This window comes from Oryzias latipes, chromosome 6 (genome assembly GCF_002234675.1).
Source record: "Oryzias latipes chromosome 6, ASM223467v1".
NCBI classification, from domain to species: domain Eukaryota; kingdom Metazoa; phylum Chordata; class Actinopteri; order Beloniformes; family Adrianichthyidae; genus Oryzias; species Oryzias latipes.
This window is the reverse complement of record NC_019864.2, coordinates 23,351,776-23,379,124: the sequence shown is the minus strand read 5'-3', so window position 1 is coordinate 23,379,124 and position 27,349 is coordinate 23,351,776. Positions and strand designations below refer to the sequence as shown.

The window sequence follows — 27,349 nt, the reverse complement described above, 5'->3', positions numbered from 1 at the left end:
GTTTTTAGAGATGAATTAAAAAGCCCTGTCTGGTTTTTGCACGCCCCCTTCCTAGTTTTTAGGTTTGTCTTTATACCAATTAAATCCACCCGGTTTGGGTGGAGCACGCTCCTCTCCTGCCCAAGCTCAATGAAGACGAGGTAAAACTCCCTTGAAGGCCAGATTGAATTTAGGAAGAACCCTCGGGAAAGGCAATTCAAAGAGAGATCTCCTTTCCACAGACGGCAGGGGGGGTTAAAGGAGCTGCAGAAAAAGTGTGCAAGCAGCACACTGTAAGAACCCCCCCACCAGCACCGCCACCATGCCGAGGAGTCCTGAAGAAAAGAGAAGAACAACATGTTAGAAAGTGACACTGCTGTAACATCTACACCTTTATTTTGGGTACATTTAATTTTTACATACTGTAGTGATTGTCTAGGATAACAACTCACCAACATTTGGACTCAGGAGGTCTTGCCAACTCTCTCTGGAGGAGATCTGAAGGTCACAGCAGCCATGAAGGTCACAGCAACACAGACGAGTCCCGGTCACTGGAACAAGGAAAACGAGGCAGGTCTTTCCAGGAGAGTCAGCATTAGTACAATCAGTGGACAGAGAACCCAGAAGGAATTGAACTCAAGTGAGGAGCCTTTGTCCAGTTTTCCTTTAACTTTAAACTAGTTGGATTTTCAGTTATACTACATCCCGTTTGAACAACGACCTGTTCTTTAACGTTGCCTCGTGCCGTGCTTCCAAACATCAGTTCTTCTCTAACCCAACTGTGTATGTTTTAAATAATTCTACAGACTAACAAACATGATTTAAGACATCGTCCCTACAGGACCTAACAGTGATTAAAAATTCAGGGTCCGTGCGTAATATACAAACAAAACAAAACTTTCAACCAAGATTTAAGCAATTATGTATACATTAAACTTGTTTGCACCCCAATGGATTTTAAATCTATATGAATCAGTAAAAATAAATGGGTTTTCCATCCATACTTTACAATATTATATTTTAAAATAAGTTGATGATCTAAACACATTTCGTTATCCCGGTATATTGCTATATTTCTTTCGTATTGGAATTCTTTCCAATGAAACTTTTCTCCACCTCCTCCTGCACCGTAACAAATAGAAAAATCAGTTTCCTTTTCTGTGGAAAAGAGCGCAGAAACGCGGAATGCTTCTCCGTCCATGATCAGCTGTTTTTTCGGTTTCGCTTCGCGGACCTTCGCCTTAAGTTTCGCTTCTAGCTGAAACGGTCCTGCGTGACGCGGCGGCGCTGCGGGTCCTGATGCAGTTCTGAGGCAGCATGCTGGCGTGGGGAGAGGACTGCCGGCGCGGCTTCCGGCTGATGGACAGCGGCGACGATGGAGTTCAGCTTCTCCACGTCTCCTTCCACATCGCCGATCTGTCTGCGGGCCGTGGCGCGCTGGCCTTCGCCAAAACCAATGGGAACGCGTTTGTCATGCGCACCAGTGACGGCGAAAACGGAGCCAGAATGCGGGGCAAGCAGAGTGAGCCTGGTTCTCCAAGTTATTATCGTCTTCAGAGTCTAGAGCTGATCTGCTGCTGATATCTCTGCAGAGTTTGTGAAGTGTAAGGAGAAGATTGAAGCAGTGGGCTGTGGAGATGATGAGGTCATTCTGCTCTCTGAGAAGGGCTCAGTTTACCGCGTTGACGTCACTCAAGCTCTTTACCTGCCCAGGTGAGGAGAATCCTATCCAGGAAGGTTTTAGGGGGTAAAATGTGACAGATGATTGACACAGATGTTCAAGTTGTGCTTCGTTCAAACCAGTGGCATCTAAACTCTGTGCAAAGACGGACAGAAATTTTGTTTTGATTTTTCAACAGTAAACAAAATCTGGTTCAAATCCAGATGCTAAAAGAACAGTTTAGTCGGCATATGTGAACAACTTTATAAGCTATTAGCATAACCCTTGTGCTATCCAATGGGGTCCAGATGACCCGATCCTTACATTAACGTGTTCATTGAAGAAAAAAGGTTTAGCGCACTGTCTTGTGGGGTCTAGATGACCCCACTCCCAATGTTAAAGTGTCTAGCACAAAGGATAAAAAGGAGAACCATGCAAACAAAAGTGAAGGAAGTAGAAAAAAAGGCATGCAGATAGGGAGAATATACAAACTAAGGTGTCATTTATTCAATTCATCTTGTAAATTCTTTTAGAATGGTTTCCAAATCTCACTAGTGCTGGGTTAATCAGCCAGCATTTTTGAACCCTTATAAAATGAATGCAAAGGAACTATTTCATGAAATTACTTTTGCTTAGAAATCTAAATACATTTTATACCAAATTACTGTGAATTTTGTATTTAAAGACAAGAATAAAGTGCTTTTACTTCTTTCTTAGAAGGCCCAAAGCACTTTACAGTCACATTCCCATTCACTCATTCACATACTGATGGCACACACTGAACCTATAACCAAACCTGCTACCTCCCATTAGAAAAAGTCTGTCTGAAAAAGGAAAAAAAAAACTATTGTCAACACTAAATCTGGGTTCATGTTAAATGTTACATACTGTGTATTATTAAATGTTCAGTATAAACATCTAAATAGAAAACACGTGAACAGGAAAATAACAAAAACTGAACACTGTTGTTTGTACACAGTTTTCAGAAATTTGAATACTGGCCGCATTTGGCCCACGAGCCGGACTTTGGACATGCCTGGTTTAAAGCAATGCACACTTCAGATTTAGACAAAAACTTTGTGGATCAGCAATTCTTCATCTTTGCACTAAAGATTCTGCAGAAATTATGTCAAAAATGTGTACATTTCATTTTCACAACTTCATGGTGTCCCTGTTGTTTTTGGGCACCCACAATGACGAAATGGATGTAACTTGTAGTGAGTTATAAATGAGTTTAGTGTAATTAGATACTAAACACGTAAGTCATTTGAACCAGTGTCACATTTTTGTTCTTAGAAAAAGGAAACGTGTGCTATTTCGTTTGCTTCTTTCATCAGGATGCTGGAGGCCTTCTGCAGGATCCCGGTTTCTCAGGTTGCTTGTGGGAGTCGGCACACAGTTGCTCTGACCAAAGGTCTGTGCAGAAAACCACTAAAGATTTAGCTTTATGACAACCTGTTATTATATATCAGAGTTGTTTTAATCTAAAAATGTAAAAAACGTATATTTTATGTTCATTATTTACCTCATAATAGTTCGTTTGTAGGGTGAAACATTTACAACTTTTTGAACTATTTATCTCTCCTTCACTTTAAACCAAGCCATGGAGCAAGTCGAAGGAAATAGGCTATCCCCTCAAACACCCAGTTGAAAATACTATTAAAAATATAAATAAATTAAAAAAAACAAGAAGAAAAACAGCAACACTCATTGAAAGGGTTTTAAGGAGGTGTGCAGTGTTAAAATTGGGGCTGAGGATCATGGCTCCCTTCAACCTTTTTAGAAGTGTGCAGCTGAAATGGTTTAATTTTCCCACAGAGGGTCAGGTGTACACATGGGGCCAGAACTCCAGGGGCCAGCTGGGTCTGGGGAAGAAAGGATGCAGCATCAGTTCACCCCAATGCGTCAGGTCTCTGTCCGGCATGCCTCTGGTTCAGGTCTCTGCTGGAGGGGACCACAGCTTTGCCCTCTCTGTGTCTGGAAGTGTGTTCGGCTGGGGGAGAAACGACTGTGGACAGCTCGGACTGGGAGACAGTCAAGGTGCTGAGTCCTAACCTCTTTCTGAAAGAGCTGTTTTTATTCACTCAAAAAGTCTTCATGATCCAGGAACTGTGTTTTTCTTACAGACAGATGTACACCGACCTCTGTTGACAGTTTGAACCTGAAGAAAACCACCAGCATTTCTTGTGGTAAAGACCACACCGCCATTCTGACAAAGGTTTGTCTATTCTTTATCATGAGCTAATGTTGTATTTGTTTTTCCCAAACTCAAGCCGAGCACATCAAACCAGTTCAGTGGCCAAATGGTAGGATGTCCACCCTGAAGCTTTTGTTTGGGACAGCTAATGACGAAATGAAAGCATGGCTAAAAATGCTACTTAGATGTGCTTACCATTAGAGTTGGGCACAGACAAAGTTAAGAATGGCACAATTCTTGCAAACTTGACAAAAAGCGACAGCTGCTGCAGTTCCTTAAAGTACCACTGGAGGCAGGTTTCAAAAGGGCAATAACCCATACATGTTTTTGTTTTTGTTTATTCTATTCTATTCTATTCATGACAACTGTTTGTGTTGGTTTTGATTCTATTAAAGCACAAGCTTGATCATTTTTTTGGGGAGTGTGTTTTTTACTCAACACAACTCTCACTTTACTTTGCCCCGCCCAATCAGCTATTTCTAGAACTTTGTTGAGTTGGGCGGGACAGAATTCAGTCAATATGGATTTACTTTTGGATTTGTTTTCCCGTTCAGGATGACATCAGAGATGACCCGCCCAGCGTGTATATGTCTATAGTTCTGCCGGGAGCTTAGTGGTGAAAAGATGACGGAGTTTAGCTAAGTGCTACAGACTCTCTAAATATCGGAAACATTTATTTAAGTTGCTAAAATATGAAATAAAAATGTCTTTTACTGAAACATTGATTGTTGCGTTTGGATTCTGTGCAACCAGAATGTGTTTACTGTCAATATTGACCCTTATTGTTTACATATGTTGATCAGCATGGCACCGTGTTCACGTTTGGCTCTGGGCAGTTTGGACAGCTCGGACACAACTCCTCACGGAACGAACTCCGGCCTCGGCTCGTCGCAGAGCTCTGGGGGGCAAAAGTCACCAGGATTGCATGTGGAAGGTACATCCAACTTAGCATTTTGAAGTCTTCCTCTTTTACTGTCTATAGTGTTTCATTTGCTGCCAATGACTTGATGAACATGACTTTATGTTGATGGACTAACATTAGATAAATGGGAACATTTTTATATTTTGCTTTTATATTCTATTTCAGATACCACACCTTGGTCTTACAAGAAAACAATAAGATCTACTCCTTTGGTTGCAATGACCAAAATCAGCTGGGACGCAGCAATGACAGTCATCCATCAGTTCCTCTGCCTGTTCTGTTGCCTCAGGGTAAAGTCAAACTGGATGGAATTGGAAAAATGACAGAAGATTGAACATTTTTTAACCTATTTGTGAAGATTCTTGCTTTTCATGACTGCAGTCACAGCTCTTGTTTTCTTTTCAGACATTGGCGGCACCAAAATTAGAACAATCTTTGCTGGAGAAAATTGTTCTTTTGCACCATTAACAACAGATGAGGTAATTTGATTTGAGTTCATTTGGTTTGATCTGGTTTGTCACTCAAACACAGAGAGTTATGCTACACAGTACTAATTTGTGTTACACTTTTACATGCATGTGTTTCTATGTCTGCTGAAAATCAATTTATTTCTGCTGTTGCACTTCCTGTCTGCAAAAGATGCTTTTTTTGTCTTCAAAACCCAACTATATTTTATTAAAAAAGGTTTGACTGATGCGTTAGGATCTGTGTAACAGTGAATTATAAAAGGAGTTTCCCCTTTTTAACGTTATTGTTTAATAACAAAAATTTTAGATCACAGTTTTATTTGTTAGGGCACTTTTTCTGAACAGTGAGTGCTGCAAAAAACAACTTACAGTATCTTGTTGCAGAAATTTCACAGAGATTCAAATTGTGACAACGCCAACAATAAAGCTCAGCTTTGCCTTGAAAACATGGTCAAAAGGTGGACATCTGAATCAGATATGAAGACATGGAAAAAGACCAAACAGTAGGTTTTACTCCACAGTAAAGCGTAAAGCGGTCTGATGTTTTAGTGTATAAATGCAGTTTGCTTTACAGGGAAATCCAAAGAACTTTTTCTTCGGCATCCTGTTTAAACAGAAGCTTCCTGGAGAAAAAGTAAGGAATTGTTTTTCATGTTTGTCCATTTTTTACCTGGTGTTTGGTTGAGATTACCTCCATGTTCTGCCTGTATTCAAATTAGCCTCCGGAAGGTGTTTTAATGCCAAGAAAATCCAGTGAAGTTGATTCAGACGATTCAAATTTACATCTTCATTTTAGCACAAACAGCTCTCTCAAGAATGAACCATAAACAAACTCTGCACCCAAAAAAGTCTTGCTGCTCCAACTGCTGGTCTTCATAATTTTCATCAAATAGAAAAGAAAACCTGCTGACTCTGCTCTAACTTTGACTATAGCTACCTGTGAACAAAGGCTTTTGTTTTCTTTTCTGACTCTTCTATTGTGTTTTTGTGCACCTCAGATTGCCCTAAACTAAGCTTCACATTAACCTAAACTCCTTGTCTTTTTACCAGAGATAAATATTTCCAAACTTCACCAAAGTATCACGGACTGGACTTGAAACGAGCACAACTCTCTTTCAAGAAACTAGTAAAGAAGAAGAATGTGTGGGAAGAGGTGAGCCTCTTTTTTCAATGAACATTTTCTGATAAGCATGTACAGTAGACATCTTTGGCTTTGGGGATTAAAGAAGTCCTGATGGCCTCCAAGCACCTAATAAAACTTGGACACTCTGCCATAGCTTGCTTTAAATCATCGTCCAAACAGGTTGAGGCTGCTCTGCTGCGTTTGCTCCCTCTGCTTGACAAGAATCCAGTCGGGGTGGAGGGTCTGAGAATCTACCTGCTTCTCAACGAGCTCCTGCGAGCGACCCAGACACAAAATCCACAACAGAGCACAAAGCTGGCAGAGGTGGTTGCTGCCGCTGTGACACGGTTGTCAGGGAAAAACCTCCAGGTCATAGGTACTGTGCCCAAATAATTTCATTTAGAAATGATGTGAATTTGTACCATTAAACACCTTTATGAAGCTTTATGTTTACAATTCTTTCAGGGGACTGGTGGTCCTCACTGATGCCCTCCAGGAGGGTTAGACATGTTAACGTGTGGAAGAAAGCTGTCTCTGCAATGTTGTCATCAGAGGATGGTTCTCACACTCCTGCAGTGAGAAACCTGCTTCTTGTCCTTCAGTATATGTATAATGTCAGTTTCTTAATTATCAAAGACTACTTGTTTTTCTTCTTGTCAGAACTTTGTTCGCAAACTCGATGATTATGTCTTGGTTACAGGTCAACAGCAGGGTTGCAGAGTGTCAGAGGCTGCCAGACAGCGTTTTTTGTTTGAAACTCAGTGAAGCTTTTCTTGACGAGGATGGAATTCGCTGGTATTTGAGGTCACATGGCGAGGTAAATCAAAACCAAAATCGCAAATTACCTAAATGTATTTCTTCTTTGTCTGTATTCTCACAATTCTGCAAAAAAAAATTGAATCAGATAACTTCTTTATTTGCTCTTTTTCTCTGGTAGATCATGATGTCTGAGCCTCGTGTCCTTCCAAACTTTTCCTTTGTGATGGATCTGAAAGCCAAGATGCTGATTTTTCAGAAAATGTGTGATGCCACAAAGGTAACCTGTGGCCTTTTCAGAACTTGTTTTAACTTCTTTATTACTAAAATGACAAATAAATTTGCATAGATATAACAAAAAATATTAATACAGGTTGAGAAAGCATTGGGTGATCTTAGTTCTCTTTTATGGAGCTACATGTGGGACACACAAAATAACCTACCGGGATTGATGCTGGATTTGAGGAGAGCATCAGTTCTGGAAGACACATTTGAGCAACTGGCTGCTACCCAACAAGAGGACTACAAGAAGTCACTTGTGGTAAACAAAACTTCATAACTCCATTCCAAACACTCTCCTCTATGTCTTCATGTTTGTTTGTTTGTTTTTATTTTATTTTTATTTATTTTTTTTGGGGGGGGGCAGTTGTGTCTCCCTGCCACTTAGCCTACACAGTTCCAGTTGCATTTAAATGTAAAAAAATACTCTTTTGACTTGTAGGTCATTTTTGATGACAATCCTGTGTTCGACGAGGTGTACATAAAAGACTTCTTTTACGAAGTCTTTCATGAGATAGTGTCACCTGAATATGGGATGTTCATGTTCAATGACTCTAAAACGCTGGCATGGTTCCCTTCAAAAGTACGACTTTAGGTTTTTATCACAACAGTTTTACAGACTTTTACACACCAAAACATTTCTAGATGGTAACTATCTGTCATGAACATTAGGCACAACAAGAGGACCAACGTTTCTTCCTGTTTGGAGTCTTGTGTGGGTTGGCTTTGTACAACCAGGTCATCATTTTCTTACCCTTCCCACTGGTACTGTTCAAGAAACTGCTCGGAGTAACTCCTTCACTGGAAGATTTGAGAGAATTCAGCCCAAGTGAATACAAGTAAGTGGAAATTTGCAACTGATTTCCCTACTTTTGCAAATTTCAGTCTTTCCTAGAAACATGGGATCTTGCATTCTTTCAGGACTCTGCATTGCATTCTCTATGAATACACAGATGATGTCCTAGAAAACCTCTTCATTGACTTTCAGGTTGGTATTTTGAAGATTTTCAAATACTTGCTGATAGTGACAGTTTTTGTTCTTAAAGGAAGGGTTTTTTAGACTTCAAGCCAGGGTATAGTTGTGCGCTTAGCATTATTAATACAAACAATGCCAATTATAAGAAACCTGCTGTCTGAACATGCAACATGATGCTGGTTTTTGAAATCCAATGCATATTTTACTTCCTATAATAAAAAATAAAAAACAACATAACCATGACTTAAGCCGTAGTCATTGGCACTCGTATAACCCGTATAGGTGCTGCATGTTTTTGGGTTGTCTGGGGCCGTGGGGGGGGGCATAGACAGGAGTTGCTGCTTCACACTGTCACACCACCATAAGAAGAATGTCTTGAACAAAGAAGTGCAAAAGTTTCATTTTTTGTAACCGGTTTGAGACGCCCACAATGAAATATTTAAAGAAAGGTTGTTGCAAAACTTTGATTCAAAACTCCACAGATATGATGACTGAGGCTCTGAAAATGAGAATCCCTGAGAATATTTCAATTATGAATGATTTATGTAATAGCTTTCTCACAGACCTGATATCTGGTTTTCTTGTTTTAAAGATCACTTGGGATAAAACCTGCATTGACCTTGACCCTGCTTTCCCTGAGAAGCCAGTAACAGGTCAAAACAAGTAAGAGTTTAATGTGTTTTGATACGTCCCAAATTTTTCTGTTTAGGGCAAAGTTTTACACCTGTGATTCCTATTTAACTGTTGCTTATGTTAATGAGTCATTTATTTTATTGCTAGAGAAAAAGAAAATAAATGTTTTTACGTCTATGTTCTAACATTATTTCTAATTAGCGTTAATATTACAATCCAGTTTTAAAGTCGGAAAAATGTGGCATTCAGAGTACTATTCAAAAAAGAACAAAAGTCAAAATAGTATATACTTTTTTTTAAGTAATTTAAGGAAAGTTAGTCTCAAAATCAGTGTTTGGCTACGTTCACACTGCAGGCTGAAACGACCCAATTCCGAATTTTTTGCCCCTAAGCGGCCCAATTCCGATCTTTTCATGACAGTCTGAATGACACAGATCCGATCTTTTCAATTGCGACCCAGGCCCCGTGGATTTGCCGTCCTGATTCCGAATTGTAGCCGTTCTTTTCAATTGCGACCGCCGTCTGACCGGCCAGGCGACTTGATTCCGAACCGTACGTCATCGACACGCAACAAACGTCATCATTTTGCGTTGAACTAGGCGGGAACGAGAACGTAAACATCAACCATGGTGGACTATGCTGCTGAGACCCGTCAGTGGAAGGGAAGCGAGATCCCCGATTGGATTAATATTTGGGGTGATCGCTCTTTTCAGGCCAAACTCCATGGCTCTTATTGCAACTGGGCGGTTTTTGAAAAAATTTCCAGATAAATGGCAGAGCGTGGTGTTGAACCTTTACGGCTATAACTTTTTTTTCTTTCTCCCCTTCCGACCGTGCTCAAGCGCGGGGGACCCGAGGCGATCCTCCTCCTCCTCTCTGTTCTGATCCTTAGATTCTCCAGAACGGGTTAATAAAGAGTCCATAGCATTTATTTTGGGGGAAACCTTCTTTTATTACCGTCCTCCGTAACACACAACATGAATGCCCCCCCCTATTCTCTATCGCGGCATGCGCTTGCACACACACACACGGGGCGCCCGGGCCCAACACATACACATTCCTCTTCCACTACAGTGGGTACAGACGATCCCGACTCCATTGCCTTCTTAAAATGAGAAGATTGTAATTGTGCTGCTCCTTCGTGAAAATAATTTTAATATTACAAAAAGAGCTCCGCTTTTGACAACACTGTTGTTGACATCTGCTCCGCAAACAAGTGACGTCGTTCACCGTTGAGTATTCTTCTGGCTTCTGCGCATGCGGGTCTCGTTTGGGTCGTGTCATGGTCACACTGGAGATCATAAAAGTTCGGATTTACTTGGAAATGTGAACGGTCTTGCAAAAAATTCGGATTTTTTCAAAAAATCCGAATTGAGCATTAAGCCCTGCAGTGTGAACGTAGCCTTTTTGTCAATACCTAAGCCATTTCAGGTCTAACAAAAACATGTTGACAACAAAATATTAGAAATTAAATATAAATATTGTCTAAAGGTTTTAGATGAAGGATCTATTTAAAAGTGGGGGGGGGGAATCTATGTATTTTCAGTAGTTTTTGTGAGGCTGACCTTTTGTTTGTGGTAGAATATCCTTTAACCTCTTGTAGGATTTTTTGCACATTCACAGAAATTTACAATGAATGATTTAAGGCGAGCCCAATAAATCTCTCTGCTTTACAATTTTTCCCCTTTCTTATATAAAACAAAATCTTCTTTCTTTCCAGCTCTGCCCCATGACTACGCTACCTTTCTGTAAATCTCAAAATGCATTAACAGAACCTCTTGTCTATTATTAAATTTAAATACGGTACCTAAAAGTGACAAATAATCAGTCTTGTTTGGCCCCAAAATCACAAAATTATATTGCAAAAGTTAAAAAGGACTGGTCTTTCTGAAAACGACAAAACTATTTTCAAATGTAGAAAATCGCTGCATTGTCTGCATAGAAATTTTACCCTTTATAAAAACAAAGGTCATTTTTAAAAGAAAACAAAATCCTTAAAGTGAACTTGAAGCAAAACATGTGACTAGGAACCTCTTGAGGAGACACAAGAACACCCAGATAAGTTAACATTTATTGATATGAGCTTTCTGCAGTTGAATCTTGTGGATTTTCTCTGCTGTTTTGAACAGAAAGGAGTTTGTGGATGCCTATGTGAATTATGCCTTCAACACATCAGTGAAAAGAATTTTTCAGGAGTTTGCACGAGGCTTCTTCAAAGTTTGTGATCGGGAACTGGTGAAACTTTTCCGACCAGAGGAACTGCACAGGGCGCTGGTGGGAAATGACTTCCATGAATGGGAAAAGCTGAAACAGGTATCAGCACTTTTTTAAGCTCTTTTACCATACATTTGTGGTAAATTTGGATTTAACACTGTTGTTTCATTAAAGATTTTCAAAAGCTCCTTTTCTGTGTCTAGAACACCTTGTATGACGGGGGTTACAACCCCAGCCACACCAATATTTTGATGTTTTGGGAGGTCTTTGACGAATTGTCGGAGAATCAGAAAATGGCTTTTGTCTGTAAGTAGTGGACCACATTTTACCATAGTAAACATACACTTATTTTAATTAAAATGTATTGCAGCATAATAAGTTTTCAAATTGATAGAATAATTCCTCTTTCAGCAATATTTAACTGGATTCTTTTTGGAAAATCTCCCTGTATTGAATATGTGCCAATATTAGCATCTAATGATTACTAGTTTCTTTTCCCACCAGGGTTTGTGACAGGATATGAGCGTTTGCCCATTTCAGCTTTGGAGAAAATCACAATCTCCACAAAGAAGATTAGTGAGGATTTTGGGGACCGGTACTACCCAGAGTCAGAGACTTGTTTTAGGCTTCTGGTGCTGCCTTTATACTCATCGAAGGAGATCATGACAGAGAAACTGGTGGAAGCGCTAAGCAGCAACAGAAAAATCAGTCAGTGCTGAACCCTGTTTCCAGAGTCCTGTGAAGGTGTGAAGTACATGAGGGTTTATAGGTGTGAAGGAGGAGAATGCAGAAAATGACACGAAAGGCAAAGAAGAATTTGTTTTGTTTTTATGTTTTCATTACCCTTTAACGACCCAACCGAGACAAAATCAGTTTTTTTCTGCTGCTTATTGCCTTTGGGGATTATTAAAAACAATCAATGTTTTTTATGTAATCATAAAATATAGATATATAATGTGCACTATTGTTTGGTTGAACACACCATTAGAGGGTCGTCTGATTTTTTTTGGTTCTATTCTTTTCTTTGTGGAATGTTCATACAGTGACGTTTTGGTCATTTTCCACCCCCTGCAGATATGATCTTCCTCTGTTTGTGCATTTTTACATCCATGTTAGTTTCCAAATTTTTCTCTCACTTGTCATGTTATATCTTGTGATTTTCTTTCATTTCTATTTCAAATAATGAATAAATCTGTACAACACATTTCTGATCTATTTGTGAATGCTATTTTTTATAGGTTGCTGCAGAATTGGACAGGCCGAAAAAGTTCCACAGGCGGCAAATAAATAAATAAAAAATAATTTCTTTTTTTTTTTTAAATAAAGCACCTTTGCTTTATTCGATTATGTTTCAAAAATGCATTTTAAAAATGCAAAGAAGTCTAATTAAAAATAAAGAGGTTGTACACAAAGATAATAAAGAAAGATTCAGGTCCAAATTAAATCATTAAAACATTTTTCAAGAACTCTAAGTTCTAACTTGGACTCAGGTTTTATTGATTTTCTCATCATGTTATAATTCTTTTATTCAAATCTTACTGCACTGCTCACCTGCGGATTGACTACAGGGCACCCCAAAGTTACAAGTTACTTTTGATGATGCCCTGAAAATAAAAAATAGATCAGTGGTGCAGTGCTAGTAGTGAGATGTTTGTTGGTGCAGGAGTTCACACTCTCCAGGCCCCTTGATGATATTTTATTTATGGCTTTATACAACGTCTTAATTCCTCTGAGAATAAAATTATTTTAGCCCTCACCAATAAAAATCAGCCTTTTTAAATATCAGTCTCTAGTCTGGAGATATGGAGGCATTTTACGCCCTTCAGTTTTTAAGGTTGTAATTTCTGTTTTTAGTTTGATATTTATGCCTGTTTTTACCACTTTTATATTTATTTCTACTGTACCTTTTATGCAGGAATTTCTGTTTGTTTTTAAATTCGTGTTATTTGGACCCTGAGTCTATAGTAAAATCATTCATTCTAACATATTAGATGATAAAATAACTGCTACGTCTAGTTAGAAGAATTTGTGAGCCAGATGCCAGCTCGGCCGAGGAAAACAAAGACATTCAAGTGGATGCATCAAAATTAGGGTTTCAGCAATGAACGGATTTCTATATAAAATCAAAACAGATTGATCTGTCACAGGCAAGTTGTTTAATGGAATCAGCCTAAACCATGAAGAAACTGATATATAATGAGATACATCGATAATGTTGGAAAATACCATTTGGATTGAGAATTGTTAGGTTCATTTTACTGTTGCTTCAAAAAGAACCAACATCGACTACGAATTGGATCAGAAAATACAAATTATGAAATGAGTCATTGTTGAAAGGAATCCTTACAAACTGTAATCAGAATGGAGCGGAATGGAGCCTTGTGTATTTTCTGTCACAAATACGCTCTTTATCAAACTGCATTTTTTGTCTGCTCCTAATTCACAATGATTTGATTTGAATAAAGAAATACAAAATAATAATAATAACAAAAATGAGTTTATGAGTTTAAAAATTAGTTTAATTTTCTTCATATTTGTCCTCCATCATCACAAAATGCCACAAAAACACCAAAAAGTGAGTCTTTAATGTTTAATATTTGGTGTTAGCGCCCTCTGCTGGTTATTCCCAAGTTTAGCAGAAAAATAACTCACTAATTAAAGACGTGAATATTTGAATTGTTTTTTTTTTACAAAATGTATATCTTCATGGAACGTAATATAGGCAGAATCTTTTCATTATATTTAATATAAATGTTGGAGAATAGTCTGGCTCCAGGAGCTCATCAAATGCTGAATCATTAAGTCGGTTGTTTAAGATTTTATGGCTAAGTTTCCACCTTCACATTCCAAAAGATATCAGCCCTTTTGGTTTCATTTTCCCTATCAGGAGTGTTGTTGTTGTCACGCCCCCGCGTGAAAGTTTCGTTTATCATTTTGCGTCATAAATTGAGCAAAGTTTCGTTTTTCATTTTTACGTCATAAATGGAGGAAAGTTTCGTTTCCGCCAGCTGGCCGCTTCAGTCTCAGACATGTTGTCGTGGGGAGAGGACTACCAGCAGGGCTTCCGCCTGAAGAAAGGCAGCGCCGTCCCGCCCGTGGCTGGAGGAGTTCGCTCCCTTCAGCTCAGCTTCCACGTCGCGGACCTGTGCGTGGGTCTGCGGGTGCTGGCCTTCATTAAGGACAGCGGCGAGGCGTCAATCATCCGCGTGAGCGAGAGCGCAGCCGGGACGCGGGAGAAGCGGAAGCAGAGTGAGCATCCGCGCCGCGCCGCGGGGTTGTGCTGTGCCTTGCATTGCTGTTGGGATTAAAAGGCGGTGTGTTTGCAGAGTTTGTCGAATGTGAGGAGAGGCTTGCGGCTGTGGGCTGCACGGACGATGGGGTCACCCTGCTTTCTGACACAGGTGTGGTTTTCTGCGTGGACTCCCCTCACCCCCCCTTCACGCCCAGGTGTGACTTTTTTTTTTTTTTTTTTACTGATGCTGCCTGGTGTGATTCTCATGGGACAAAATCCTGAAGCTCTGCCTGTCGTTTCAGGTCTCTGGAGGCTTTGAGTGGCATCACAGTGACCCAGGTGGCGTGTGGGAGTCAGCATACGGTGGTGCTGAGCAAAGGTACAGGTACACACTGTAGTGACTGAGTCAGCCGTGTTAGTCAGAGCAGTCATGGTACTTTGACCTGCAGATGGTCAGGTGTACACATGGGGCCAGAACTCCAGGGGCCAGCTGGGTCTGGGGAAGGAAGGATGCAGCAGCATCAGTTCACCCCAATGCGTCAGGTCTCTGTCCAGCATGCCTGTGGTTCAGGTCTCTGCTGGAGGGGACCACAGCTTTGCCCTCTCTGTGTCTGGAAGTGTGTTCGGCTGGGGGAGAAACGACTGTGGACAGCTCGGACTGGGAGATACTACAGGTACTGACATTTAAAAAAACAAACAAATTTGTTCAAATTTGTCATAATCAAAAACAAAAATTCACTTGCAAATTGCCAAACTTGTTGCATTACAATGTCTTCAAGGTGTTATAGGGACTCACACCGATGAAAATGGTGTCTTTCACATGTTCTCGTGGCATTTTTCAGGACATTTATTAAGCTTAAAACAGTGTTTCCGAGTATTTCTTTATAAAAGTCATTCTGAATCAGTAGCAGAGGAGAAAATGCCATTTGAAAAAGCTTCTAGCTGTGATGTACAAGTTACAATCATTGGGCCACAAGCTCCCTGCTCCGCCCTATTCTGATGCATCACCTTACAGACGACTACATCCATGTACGTCTTCGTTTTCCTCGTCTGAGCTGGAATCTGGCTCAAAACTGTACGGCTGGATAGCTTCAATATTACTCGCCATTTTTGTTCCACCGGTAATGTTAGGTTAGGGATTGTGAGGGTCTGTAAGCTAGCAGGAGTTAATGTAAACAAAGGGATGACTGGCAAAGGGGGCGGGCTTACTCCGCACCTACAGTCCCATCCACAACTGCCTACATGTGGGAACGATGGCCCTAGAAAATGACAGGTGTTTTGAACTGTTTGGCTAAAAACGGCATAATCATAATTAAAAGACCACTTAAAACACTTTGAAAATATCAAGAGATGATCGGAGTAGAACTTTAAAACCTTTCCTTGTAAGACATTTCAAGCTTGATTCTTATTTTTTCATTTAATTTGTTTTTCCGCAGATAGAGAAACACCAACCCTTGTTCATTATCTGAACATGAAGAAAACTGTTTTTGCTGCCTGTGGGAAGGATCACACAGCTGTTTTAACAATGGTGATTGACATTATTTTAAAAATATATATATTTTGTTAGACCAAACCACATTTTTATAGATTGTATTTTTGGGTGGAAGTGACATTTATTGAGTTAAAAATACATAAAAAGAATCAAATAGATTGTTTTATTCATCTATTTAAAACTTTGGAATTGTTTAGCTGTAGTGAACAGTGTGTCTAAAATTATTCTTTTTTATTTTATTTTAACTAAATATTTAATAAAATGCATCTTATGTTATTGTGAATTCTAAGCACCTTTTTTTTAATTATTACACCTTAAGAGAAGAAATATTCTATAAAACTAATTTAAACATTTTTTTATAAAAATCAAATAAAAAGAAAAGTAAGCAGTAATCCTATGACTTTTTTGTTGCCTTTTATATACTTTTTGTATGACTATGTTAACATATACTTAAAGTTTTTTCACGTGTCGTTGTGAATTGTGAAGTGAACCAGAGTTTTTATTTTATTTTATATTCTTATTATTTTTTTTAGGATGGTACCGTTTTCACGTTTGGCTCCGGTCATTACGGACAACTCGGACACAATTCGTTTCGGAATGCGCTCTGCCCTCGTCTTGTTGCTGAGCTCTGGGGGGCAAAAGTCACCAAGATTGCTTGTGGAAGGTAGAGTTACTGCAACGTCAAACTGAAATGTTCTCTGTTTTGCAGAGGGACATGGATGCTCTGTTTGTCATGCTGCCCTTTAGCAAAGTCTTTCTAGCTTTTGAAGGAGCTTCTCTTGGTTTCTCTGGCAGATATCACACATTAGTCCTGACAGACCACATGAAGGTGTACTCCTTTGGGTGTAACGAACACGGTCAGCTGGGACCGAGAGAGGAGACTCATCCATGTGTGCCGCTGCCTGTGCAGCTGCCACGAGGTAAATCATTTTGTTAAAATCCATAACAGAATGCAAACAATGATAATAAAGGATTTAAGTATAAATTAAACACAAACTTATATGAACATAGAAACTCTTTAAATGCAACACTTTTCATGAAGTTCACACAAAGCCTATAGACTTTACTAGGTTCACATTGACTGCTGCTATCAGATGGAAAACATTAAATACAACGAAAATATTCAGATTTATAAAATCAACAGGTGCACTCCAGCATATCTATTATTATGAGTAATAATGGGAAAATGGTGTATACTTACATAAAGTAATGTTCTACCTTAATTAATCAATCAACTGATTGAGATTACCGGTAGTTGTTGTTAAGAATTCTTTGATATGCTCCTACTTATGTCCACCAAGATGTCAATGTCCCCTAAAGAGTATTGGAGTCTTGTGAATCCACTGACAAAACTGACAAGGTCTGAAGTTTTAGCAAGAAAGTTTGTAGAGGATGGAGTTGACACGTTTTTTTAAATTAATATAAAAATATAATATATGCAGAGTTTTATACACAATCATCAGTGTGAACGTAGCTTAAGACTGACTCGGACCAATCACTGCGGACATTGTCTGGTTCCAACATAGAAACATTTACTGGAGCCAGAATGTGCATTCAGTGCAGTTCTCGTATGCAGTGGATAGAAAAAAGAAGAAAGTGCTACTTTCTGTCACACACCTAGGTGTGCGAAATTTGTTCTCCGCATTTGACCCATCCTGGGGGAGCGGTGAGCTGCAGACGAACTCGGGAAGCAGTAGCGTTAAGGGTCTTGCCCAAGAACCCCCACTGGGTGATGTGAATTGCTCGCCATTGATATGGTAATTGCCCCCAGTACTATTGCTTATTCCCCTCTGGTAATTGAACCCTGGATTCCTGCGTTGTGGCCCTTTACCTTTTGGCAATTTTCTTGCCAGATGTTTTACTTTTTTTGTCTCTTTCTTGTGGGTTTCAGTTTTGGACTGATCTGCAGCTTTTAAACAATAGGCAAGGCAAGTTTATTTGTATAGCACAATTCATACACAAAGTAATTCAAGGTGCTTCACAAAACAGAAAAATGCATTAAAATCACAATACATCATAGAAATAATCAACATAAAATTTACTTTAAAAGAAAAGAAAAAAAAAATTGAAAACTGATTTAAAAATAAAGGAAGGAAATGAAAGAAAAGTGCAGATAGGACCTTTCAGTCATATACACGGCTAAACAGAAATGTTTTAAGTCTAGATTTGAACATGAACACAGAAGAGGCCTGTCTTACGCCTTCAGGGAGGCTGTTCCAGATTTTAGCTGCAGAATATTGAAACGCTAATTCCCCTTGTTTAGTTCTGACTCTGGGAATCAACAGGAGGCCGGCCCCTGAGGTCCTCAGAGTACGAGATGGTTCATATGGCACTAACATGTCAGAGATGTACTTTGGTGCTCGGCCATGGAGAGACTTGTACACAAGCAGAGCTGCTTTGAAGTCTATTCTTTGAGGTAGAGGGAGCCAGTGCAGAGACCTGAGCACAGGACTAATGTGATCATACTTCCTGGTTCTGGTCAGGACTCGAGCAGCAGCATTCTGGATGTACTGAAGCTGTTTTACAGCTCGTTTTGAGAGGCCGGTGAGCAGGCCGTTACAGTAGTCTAACCTGCTGGAGACAAATGCATGAATAAGTATCTCCAGGTCTGGCTTTGACACTATGTTTTTGATTTTGGCAATGTTTTTCAGATGGTAAAATGCCGCTGATGTTACTGACTTGATATGGCTGTTAAAGTTCAGGTCAGAGTCCATGATTACCCCTAGATTTCTGACTTGATTTGAGGGTTTAAGAGACAGAGAATGAAGGTAGCTGCTGAGACTTTCTCTTTGTTTCTGTGGGCCAAAAACAATAACTTCGGTCTTGTTTGAGTTTAGCTGGAGAAAGTTGTTCTGCATCCACGCACTGATCTGTTGGAGGCAGTGGCTGAGTGAATCCACCGGCCCATATTCACCTGTTGTCAGTGACACATAGATCTGAGTATCATCTGCATAGTTGTGATAAGATATGTTATTACTGCATATTAACTGCCCTAGTGGCAGCATGTAGAGGTTGAACAGAAGGGGTCCCAGGATCGATCCCTGGGGCACACCACAAGTCAAGGCCATGTAGTCTGAGACACAACTCCCAATTTCAACAAAATATTTCCTGTCTTCTAGATAAGACTTGAGCCAACTTAGGGCAGATCCAGAGATGCCAACCCAGTCTTGGAGTCTGTGCAAAAGGATCCCATGATCAACAGTATCAAAGGCAGCACTCAGGTCTAGCAGGATTAAGACAGTGACTTTGCCATCATCAGTGTTCAGGCGGATGTCGTTGGTTACCTTGATAAGAGCAGTTTCTGTGCTATGATGGGGTCTAAAACCTGACTGGAAAACATCAAATGAATTGTTTAATAAGAGAAAATCAGTGAGCTGTTGGTAGACAACTTTTTCAAGGACTTTTCCTAAAAATGGCAGATTAGAGATAGGTCTGTAATTATTCAGTACAGTGGGATCAAGACCGCTCTTCTTCAGGAGAGGTTTAATGACTGCAGTTTTTAAGGCCTCTGGAAATATTCCAGATTGAAGAGACATGTTAACTATTTGAGTAATTGATGGCAACACACTGTTCAGGACAGACTTTAGAAATCTAGTGGGTAACACATCAAGGCAGCATGTAGACGAGCTCAGACGGGTGATGGTCTCTTGGACAGTTTGGTCAGTGACAGGTACAAAGTGAGTCAGCTTAGAGTGAGTAGGTGGCCGTTCGATAGTTATATGTGTTGTGGAGTTGATGGCTTTTTTAATGCCCTGAACCTTGTCATTAAAAAATACAGCAAACTCATTACATTTAGGTGTGCAAACCAGTTCTATTGGTAGCTGGGTTGGAGGGGTTAGTTAATCTGTTTACTGTTGTGAACAGGACACGAGAGTTGCTGCTGCAACTTCCAATGATTTCAGAGAAGTACCTTTCCCTTGTTCTGCATAAGATCTGGTTGTAAGCGTACAACTCCCCCTTATACATTTCATAATGAACCTGGAGTTTTGACTTGCGCCACTTTCGCTCGGCTCTGCGGCACTGTTGTTTCTGTGCTCTGACTAGATCATCGTTCCTCCAGGGAGCTTTCTGTCTATGTTTTCTCAATTTAACCTTCATAGGGGCAATGGCATCCAGAACATTCAAGATGCTAGAAGTAACAGAATTCAGCATTTCATCAACATTGGCACCAGAGGCGTTTTCAGGGTTTATCATTTCTACAAACTGTGCCCTAGTGCTCTCATTTATTTGTCTCCTTTGGACAACTGCAGGGCCAGGCGGTGGTTTGGGAGTAACAGACAGGTCAAAGAATACACAGAAATGATCAGAGAGGGCGACATCAACCACACTGACATTGTAAATATTAACCCCCTTTGTGATGAGCAGGTCCAGAGTGTGCCCTCTGCTGTGGGTGGGGCAACTTACATGCTGAATTAGATCAAAGGTTTCAAGGACAGCATTGAGCTCTTTTGCATTTCTGTCATTGACATTATCAACATGAACATTAAAATCACCTGTAATGACTAGACCATCAAAGTCTGTGCACACAACTGAGAGCATTTCAGTGAAATCATCAATGAAACTTTGGCTGTGCTGAGGAGGTTTGTACATGACTATGCAGAGTAAGGGAGGAGTTTGTTTTAACTCAATCTTAAAGGACACATACTCAAATGATGAAAACACACCAAATGATAGTCTGCGGGTTGCAATATTATCTCTAAACAGTGCAGAAACGCCTCCACCCTTTTTATTTTCTCGTATTTCTGATACATGTTTGTAGTTGGGGGGAGTTGATTCGACTAGAACTATGTTTCCTGTGTTTTTGTCAAGCCATGTTTCAGTTAAAAACATAAAATCAAGATTAAAAGAAGAGATAAGATTATTGATTAAAAATGATTTGTTGCATAAAGATCTGACATTGAGTGCAGCAAGTTTGAGATTAGTTTCCTTGGGACTGGTCGAAACCTTCTTGCTGTGGATTAAACGATTTTTATCCAAACAATACAAGAAAAATGTGCTGTTCTTTCACAGCCAAACACATTCAAAGACATGAAGTATTTTCTTCTGCTCTTACTCCACAGAGGGGCCAATAATCCAAAACATCTTTGCAGGAGGAGACAGCTCATTTGCAACATGCAGACCTGAGCAGGTACCACAAACATGTTTTAAAGGCAGACCATGCTGTCAGCAAAAGAAAAAAGGTTTACCATTACTTTAGCAGGAGATGCATAGTGAGCTAAAAAGTGTCCCAAAACAGGATGTGTCTGAAGTGCCCGTTGAGATACTGGTGGACAGATGGATCTCTGAATGGGACTCAAAGCTGCAAACAAAAGTAAAGCAGTAAGTTAAACTGGCAAACTAATATTCCACACATGACTTTGCATTTAAAATCTTACTGGATGAATCCCTGCAGGGAAATTGACCAGAGATTTTCCTCCGCGTCCTTGATGAACAGAAGCTTCCTTAACCAAAGGTACAGAATTTATGAACAGGATCTTGTAAATTGGCTTCAAACTGCATCCCTGACATTTATTTATCTCTCAGCAAACATTTCCAGACATCCTCAACCTACTCCGGTTTGGATTTGTGTCTTTGCAAAAGTGGTTTTAACAAGTTGCTGCGCAATGAAGCCATTCAAATAGAGGTACAAAACAAAAACATTCAACTAAATGTGATTTTCAATCACAGTCTTAGAGTTGTGTTCTTCAGGTTAAATGCATTTTTTTCTTTTAACAGGTGGAAAAGGCTGTGATGAAGATGCTTCCCTCTCTTCACGAGAAGCCAGCCGGAGTTGAAGGCTTGAGGGTCTTCCTGATCCTCAACGAGCTTCTTTATGCGATTCAGACACTCAGGCATGGGAGTCTCTGGGAGGGGCCACAGACTGGGAGGGGCTTTCATGGCGTGGAGATCGCCATGAAGGTTGCTGCCGCTGTCCAAAGTCTGTCTACTGAACACCTGCAGATCACAGGTACCAGGATGGAGACTTCACTGAAATCTTTTTTTGTTTGTTTCTTTTTTATTATTGGTTTAAAGACCTGTTAGGTCTTAGAAATATGTATTTTTCCCGGTTATTAAATAAATATACCCATTTGGTGTTAGAATCCAGATGAAGCAGAACCAAACCTGGAGCTGAATGTTATGAGACTGTTAAACATTATTTGATCAAAGTGTTTAAGATAATTCTTTATCGCGACATCACAAATCTGTAAACTTAAAAAAGACATAGTGTTTTAAATACTGAATGCAGTTTATCATAAAGCTACAAGTTTGCCCCTCACATCACACTAGCACCACCATGTTTGATTATCACTGATGATGCTTTACTGAAACTTTAATGTTTTTATTTTCATCTATACTTTATTTTAACAGGAAGATCAGTTAAGAGCACTTTCTCATTTACAATGATGACCTGGAAATACAGCTTGACTTGAAGGCCGTGTCACAAAGCCACTAAGTACATTTTGAGCATTTTTCAAGTATGAAATTTCAGCCTTGGTGTTACATGCACAATAATTCAGAAGTGTTTCTTGCGTTCGTCATTCGTCATTGTGTCGAGGGTTTCAGCCGACAGGTCTAACGTGGTTCATTTGTGATACATCTGTGGAAATTTCACGTAAAGACCGTAACTTTTCTCACATTTTCCAGGTATGTTAACATTTGACCAATTTTCATATATGACATATGCCCAAAATGTACATAGTGGCTTGTGTGACACTGCCTTTAGATTTAACAGGACTCACAATCCTTTAAAAAAGCGTTTTTTTTAATCTCATCATTTCACAGAAATTCTGTGCAAAGGTTTTGGACATAACCCACATTTTTTGGTCTTGTACTCTTTTTTTTTTTTCTTACTGCTGAATTCTGAACTTTATTGTGTGAGGCCTGCAGTTCTTTTCACGTTGCTCTGCCTCTCTGTCGTCCTCCTGGATGAGTTCCACTTGTGCTCTTTGAGTAATTTCGGTTGCCTTGGTCACTCCAGGGAAGGTTTTCTGCAGTTTGAAGTGTGACTTGAGGTTCTTCTCATGGCTCCCTGGAGCTCCAAAGCTGCAGAGGTTTTAACCAATCTTTTTTTTTTTCAAATTTCAGCAAACTGGTGGACTTTGTCCATGATGAAGAACAAAAGCAGACATGTGAACGTGTGGAGGACAGCTCTTTCAGAGGTTCTAGGAATCGAGGCTTTTCCTCACAGCTCAAGCAAAGACATCCTGCAGATCCTGCAGAATATGTACAATGTTAGTGTTGAAAGCCATCATTCTATTCACTTTGGTCGTCAGAAATCTATTATCACCGGTAATAAAATAAACTACACGTTTTTGATTGTCAAGGTCAACAAGAGGAAGATGAAGATCCCTGAAACAACCTTTTGCCTGGAGTTTAGCCCAATATTTATAGAGCAGGAGGTGACTCGTTGGCGTCAGCAGTCAAAATCTATGGTGGGTTTGATTTCTTTCTTTTTCATTGATTCCCTTTGATTTTCAGATTTTTTTGGTCACTTTCTGATAAGGTTTTCTTTTTTTTTAGGCTGTGGACAATCCTCCACTCATTCTTTGCAGCTTTGCATTTGTGATGGATTTCAAGTCTAAACAACTGGTGTTTCAGTGCAACTCTTACTTCACTGTGGTAATTAAAGCAACGCCTTTAGCGTGCAGCTCCGCTCTGCAAACTGGACATAACATATTTGTTGTTCATTCTTTTAGTTTAAAAAAGATTAGGATTAAACTACTAATTTAGACCAAATAAGGTCAATCATGTTAATCCTGTTGACTGGTAACAAAACAGACAATGAATTTTTAAAGATTTCATCCAACTACAATAAAAAGACGTTATCCCACGAACATTAAAAAACAAAAACCAGATCAAAAATGTATTTCTGAGATATGTGATTTATGGATTTTTTTTCAGCAAGAGGTCCAACAAGAACGGATGCTTTACTACTTCCAGGGATTGGCTCCTCCACCCCCATCATACTTTGAGCTGAATCTTAGGCGATCATCCCTTGTGGAAGACTCCTTCAGACAGTTGGCTGAAGCTCCTCCCACAGACATCAAGAAAGCTCTTGTGGTGAGTTTTTTATTTTCCTCTAATGAGTAGGACACAGTCAGAGAGGAACTAAACATCGTGCGACTTCATTTTCAGGTTTACTTTGATGGAGACACAAAAATCACAAACGTCTACAAAAAAGATTTCTTTCACCATTTGTTCCCGAGGATCAAGGAAGAGAAACCAGAAATGTTCAGGACCAACGACTCTGAAACTTTGGTCTGGTTCTCCATCAATGTAGGAATAGCATCCAAAACAGGAGTCTTATTTGAACTATTTTCTGACTTAAATGACAAGATTTGTATTTGTATTTTGCAGGAACCTGAGAGGATCAAGGCAGACGTGTACCTGTTTGGGCTCCTGTGTGGACTGGCCCTCCACAATGACTGCATCTTTCCTGTGCCGTTCCCTCTGGTTCTGTTCAAGAAGCTGCTTGGCGTTAAACCAACCCTTCAGGATATGATGGAGTTCTGCCCTGAGGTTGGAAAGTAAGGACTTACTTGTCACTGGTTAATTAGAACTTTTTACAAACATTGATGTCTTATTTTCCAACACACCTTCAGCTAAAGACATATTAGATCTGTTACTTAACAAATCTCCTCTCTACATAAATAAATGTAGAACTGTACAGCCAAATACATTTCTGCTTGGATTTTATCCATATTTATATATATATATATATATATATATATATATATATATATATATATATATATATATATATATATATATATATATATATATATATATATATATATCCATATGGGATACTTTAATGTATGTATAATATACTAATACATTACAACATGTGGTTGACAAAATGTATCTCTGCACCTTAATGCTTTTTTTTGCTTTTAGAAGACACACCAGTAGTAAATTTATTAGAAAGATTTTAGTTTTTTTTTATTATAATGCCAACCTATTATGTTTAAAAACAATGTTTGGTGATAATTAAATGCATTTTAACAAACAAAACCTGACTGGATGGAGAAAAAACAGTTTTTAACTCCCTAAAATGTACTCAGACACTGCCGCAATTTTAGGGTTCTGTTCTTCAGGGCAGCTAAAATTCAAAGGTTCATCAAAACAGAAGATGTTTTGCTGCTCTCCATTCTTTAAACACTCTTCCAACATATTGCGACAGAAGATGTTGTCCTGAAAATAAAAAAAATTATTCTCCCTATATTTCTAGAATTTTGGGGCCATTTATGTTCTATTTTCTGCTTGTCTTTATTGTAATCATTGTTTTTCTTTTCCTTTTATTTTGTGTATTTAAAGGAGCCTGCAGTACATTATGAACTATGAAGATGATGACTTAGAAGACCAGTACATATTTTTTGAGGTTAGCTTTACTTCTTTTATCAATGTCAGGCATTACAACTCCAAAGATTTCATAACCAGTTTCATAATTGTTGTGTGCAGATTACCTGGGATGACACAGTCATTGACCTTGATCCGGAAAATCCAGGAAAGCCAGTCACCAGCCAAAACAAGTATGGATTAAACATGTGCGTTCACACCCAAAATTCTTAAATGTTTGCTAATTTAAGGCTCTTTTCCGCCCCACAGGAAGGAGTTTGTGGATGCCTATGTGAATTATGTCTTCAACCAGTCTGTGGAGAGTGTTTTCCAGGAGTTTGAACGAGGCTTCTTCCAGTTGTGCGATCGGGACCTTCTGAGGATGTTTGAGCCACAGGAGCTGCAGAGGTTGATGGTTGGCCAAGATGACTACGACTGGGAAAAGTTAAAGCAGGTACAGCAATTTCTTGTTTGGAACTCTGTATTTTTGGTTTTTGCTTCAACAAATTACAGTTTCTGTTTCTTTTCTTTTTAGAACACACTGCATGAGCTATTACCATTGTCAGCAAATGGTGGCCAGCTGGCCCGCTTTGACAGCCATCTGCAAAACCCCACCATGCAAATGTTTTGGAAAGTCTTTGATGACCTTACTGAAGATCAGAAGAAAGATTTCCTCTGTAGGTGCTATTGAGAGCTTTTAAAGCTAAAACGTTCAGGCTCACAGCAGGGGATCTTGTAGAGAACTACGTCATAAAACTGGCCCAGCGTCTGTTTTTGTGTCGTTAACTAAGACAAGATATTCTTTTTCTATATAATAATAGTTACAATGTTTGCATTTATATTTTGAATATAATATATATTGTATATTTTATTATAAATAATAAAAAATATTGCGCGGAAATGACAACTAAAATGATCCACAGTCAGCAGCTTGTCTTCTCCTTTTAGGGTTCGTGACTGGTTCCAGAAAAGCTCCAATTCTTGGCATGGGTCAGATCCAGATGAGGGTTCGGTTAAAAATCATCTCGAGTGGATCACCCGATGAGCAATTCCCCGAATCTCTGACATGCTACTATATTTTGGATTTGCCCTCATACTCAAGTGAAGAGATCATGAGGGACAGGCTGATTCAGGCCCTGGAAGCAGAGAGAACATTCTCGAGTGAGGAGGAACGTTTGTCTGACTGAGTCTGTGCAGGGCAGAGATGCAGCTCAGTTTTGCTGTTGTAAGACTTCTTTACTTATCATTAGAAAATGCACAATTAACTGAAGTAGAAGACATTGTTTGCGTGCACACTAAACGTAAACTTAAACTTTCAAAATTGAAAATACATCAAAGGTGTAGGTTTTTTTTCTGTTACTTAGGGTCTTTATTTGAAGATTTTATGGCCGCAATCCTTTTTAAAATGTTGAACGTTTTTGCAACAGTTTTAATAGCTATCTTAACAAATCTGCACATCAATATGATAAACCTACTGGGGACTTGTTTGCAACGATTGGGGTTAAAACGTATTATATATAATTTTAACAAATTACAATGTATTTATTAATCTTTAATTGTGATTAAAGGAAGTTTAACATAATGAAAAAAATTGTCAGGTTATTTTCTGTCTGTTTTTGCATTTCTTGACAAATGGTGTTGGAAATTTCTCTTGGCTTCTTTAATTGCATTTTTGTAAATGATATTTGATGAGTGTATGCCGATATTTAGTTAATTTTATAGCCAATAAATTCCCTAATTTTTTGTATATTTCCTAATACTGATGACTAATTACAAATTGGTTATGTTTCCAATGGTTATTCTTAATATGGCCACTAGATGGCGCCAAAAGCAAGCTTGTAAAAAACAAAAACTTTTTTTTATATTTTTTGTTTATTTGAACTAAATGCGTTGTTTCAAGCATCTATTAAAACATATGCATTTAATCTTAAATGTCAAGGGCATAAAATAATGTAAATGTTGTAGAAAATGTAAAATGAATAAAGTAGCAAGTAATGTTGTTAAAACTATACAAATCCTAAAAGTCTTGAGGGGGGAAAAAACAGATTAATTTATGAAAAAGTCACCACAAGATCTGCAATTCATGTTTTAAAAAAAGTAA

General features: G+C 39.0%; 2 protein-coding genes across 3 annotated transcripts; both read left to right on the top strand.

The window, feature by feature from the left end:
- Positions 1 to 1,207: 1,207 nt before the first annotated feature.
- Positions 1,208 to 12,410, top strand: LOC101161309 (probable E3 ubiquitin-protein ligase HERC4). Of its 2 annotated transcripts, none has more exons than XM_011476314.3 (23): positions 1,208 to 1,501; positions 1,572 to 1,692; positions 2,977 to 3,053; positions 3,458 to 3,679; positions 3,766 to 3,857; positions 4,640 to 4,770; positions 4,924 to 5,048; positions 5,164 to 5,237; positions 5,610 to 5,728; positions 5,800 to 5,859; positions 6,276 to 6,378; positions 6,529 to 6,724; positions 6,814 to 6,923; positions 7,049 to 7,165; positions 7,286 to 7,384; positions 7,478 to 7,645; positions 7,826 to 7,966; positions 8,056 to 8,222; positions 8,305 to 8,371; positions 8,952 to 9,022; positions 11,122 to 11,305; positions 11,410 to 11,512; positions 11,711 to 12,410. In XM_011476314.3, the coding sequence occupies exons 1-23, from the start codon at positions 1,297 to 1,299 to the stop codon at positions 11,923 to 11,925; spliced, it is 2,967 nt and encodes a 988-aa protein (XP_011474616.1). In that variant the 5' UTR covers positions 1,208 to 1,296; the 3' UTR covers positions 11,926 to 12,410. The 2 variants fall into 2 exon arrangements, with proteins under 2 accessions (XP_011474616.1, XP_011474615.1); XM_011476313.3 differs by having other exon boundaries at positions 1,209 to 1,501; positions 6,814 to 6,962.
- A 1,385-nt stretch (positions 12,411 to 13,795) lies between these two features.
- On the top strand, positions 13,796 to 26,832 carry LOC101161054 (probable E3 ubiquitin-protein ligase HERC4). The gene is made up of 23 exons (XM_011476312.3): positions 13,796 to 14,455; positions 14,533 to 14,653; positions 14,741 to 14,817; positions 14,888 to 15,112; positions 15,875 to 15,966; positions 16,464 to 16,594; positions 16,726 to 16,850; positions 20,991 to 21,058; positions 21,167 to 21,249; positions 21,323 to 21,382; positions 21,454 to 21,553; positions 21,646 to 21,877; positions 22,996 to 23,141; positions 23,235 to 23,342; positions 23,431 to 23,529; positions 23,812 to 23,970; positions 24,046 to 24,186; positions 24,268 to 24,437; positions 25,228 to 25,291; positions 25,372 to 25,442; positions 25,519 to 25,702; positions 25,784 to 25,925; positions 26,197 to 26,832. Exons 1-23 carry the CDS (start codon positions 14,236 to 14,238, stop codon positions 26,433 to 26,435), a joined length of 3,057 nt encoding a protein of 1,018 aa, XP_011474614.1. The 5' UTR covers positions 13,796 to 14,235; the 3' UTR covers positions 26,436 to 26,832.
- The last annotated feature ends 517 nt before the right edge of the window (positions 26,833 to 27,349 follow it).

Excerpts from the sequence above, each read along its gene's own strand:
- LOC101161309 (XM_011476313.3), top strand. The coding sequence starts at position 1,297 with ATGCTGGCGTGGGGAGAGGACTGCCGGCGCGGCTTCCGGCTGATGGAC. Across the intron at positions 7,166-7,285 it reads ATTTGAGGTCACATGGCGAG|ATCATGATGTCTGAGCCTCG; the intron begins GTAAATCAAAAC and ends TTTCTCTGGTAG. Across the intron at positions 11,513-11,710 it reads TCAGAAAATGGCTTTTGTCT|GGTTTGTGACAGGATATGAG; the intron begins GTAAGTAGTGGA and ends TTTTCCCACCAG.
- LOC101161054 (XM_011476312.3), top strand. The coding sequence starts at position 14,236 with ATGTTGTCGTGGGGAGAGGACTACCAGCAGGGCTTCCGCCTGAAGAAA. Across the intron at positions 21,554-21,645 it reads ATGAAGCCATTCAAATAGAG|GTGGAAAAGGCTGTGATGAA; the intron begins GTACAAAACAAA and ends TTCTTTTAACAG. Across the intron at positions 25,703-25,783 it reads ACTGGGAAAAGTTAAAGCAG|AACACACTGCATGAGCTATT; the intron begins GTACAGCAATTT and ends TTTTCTTTTTAG.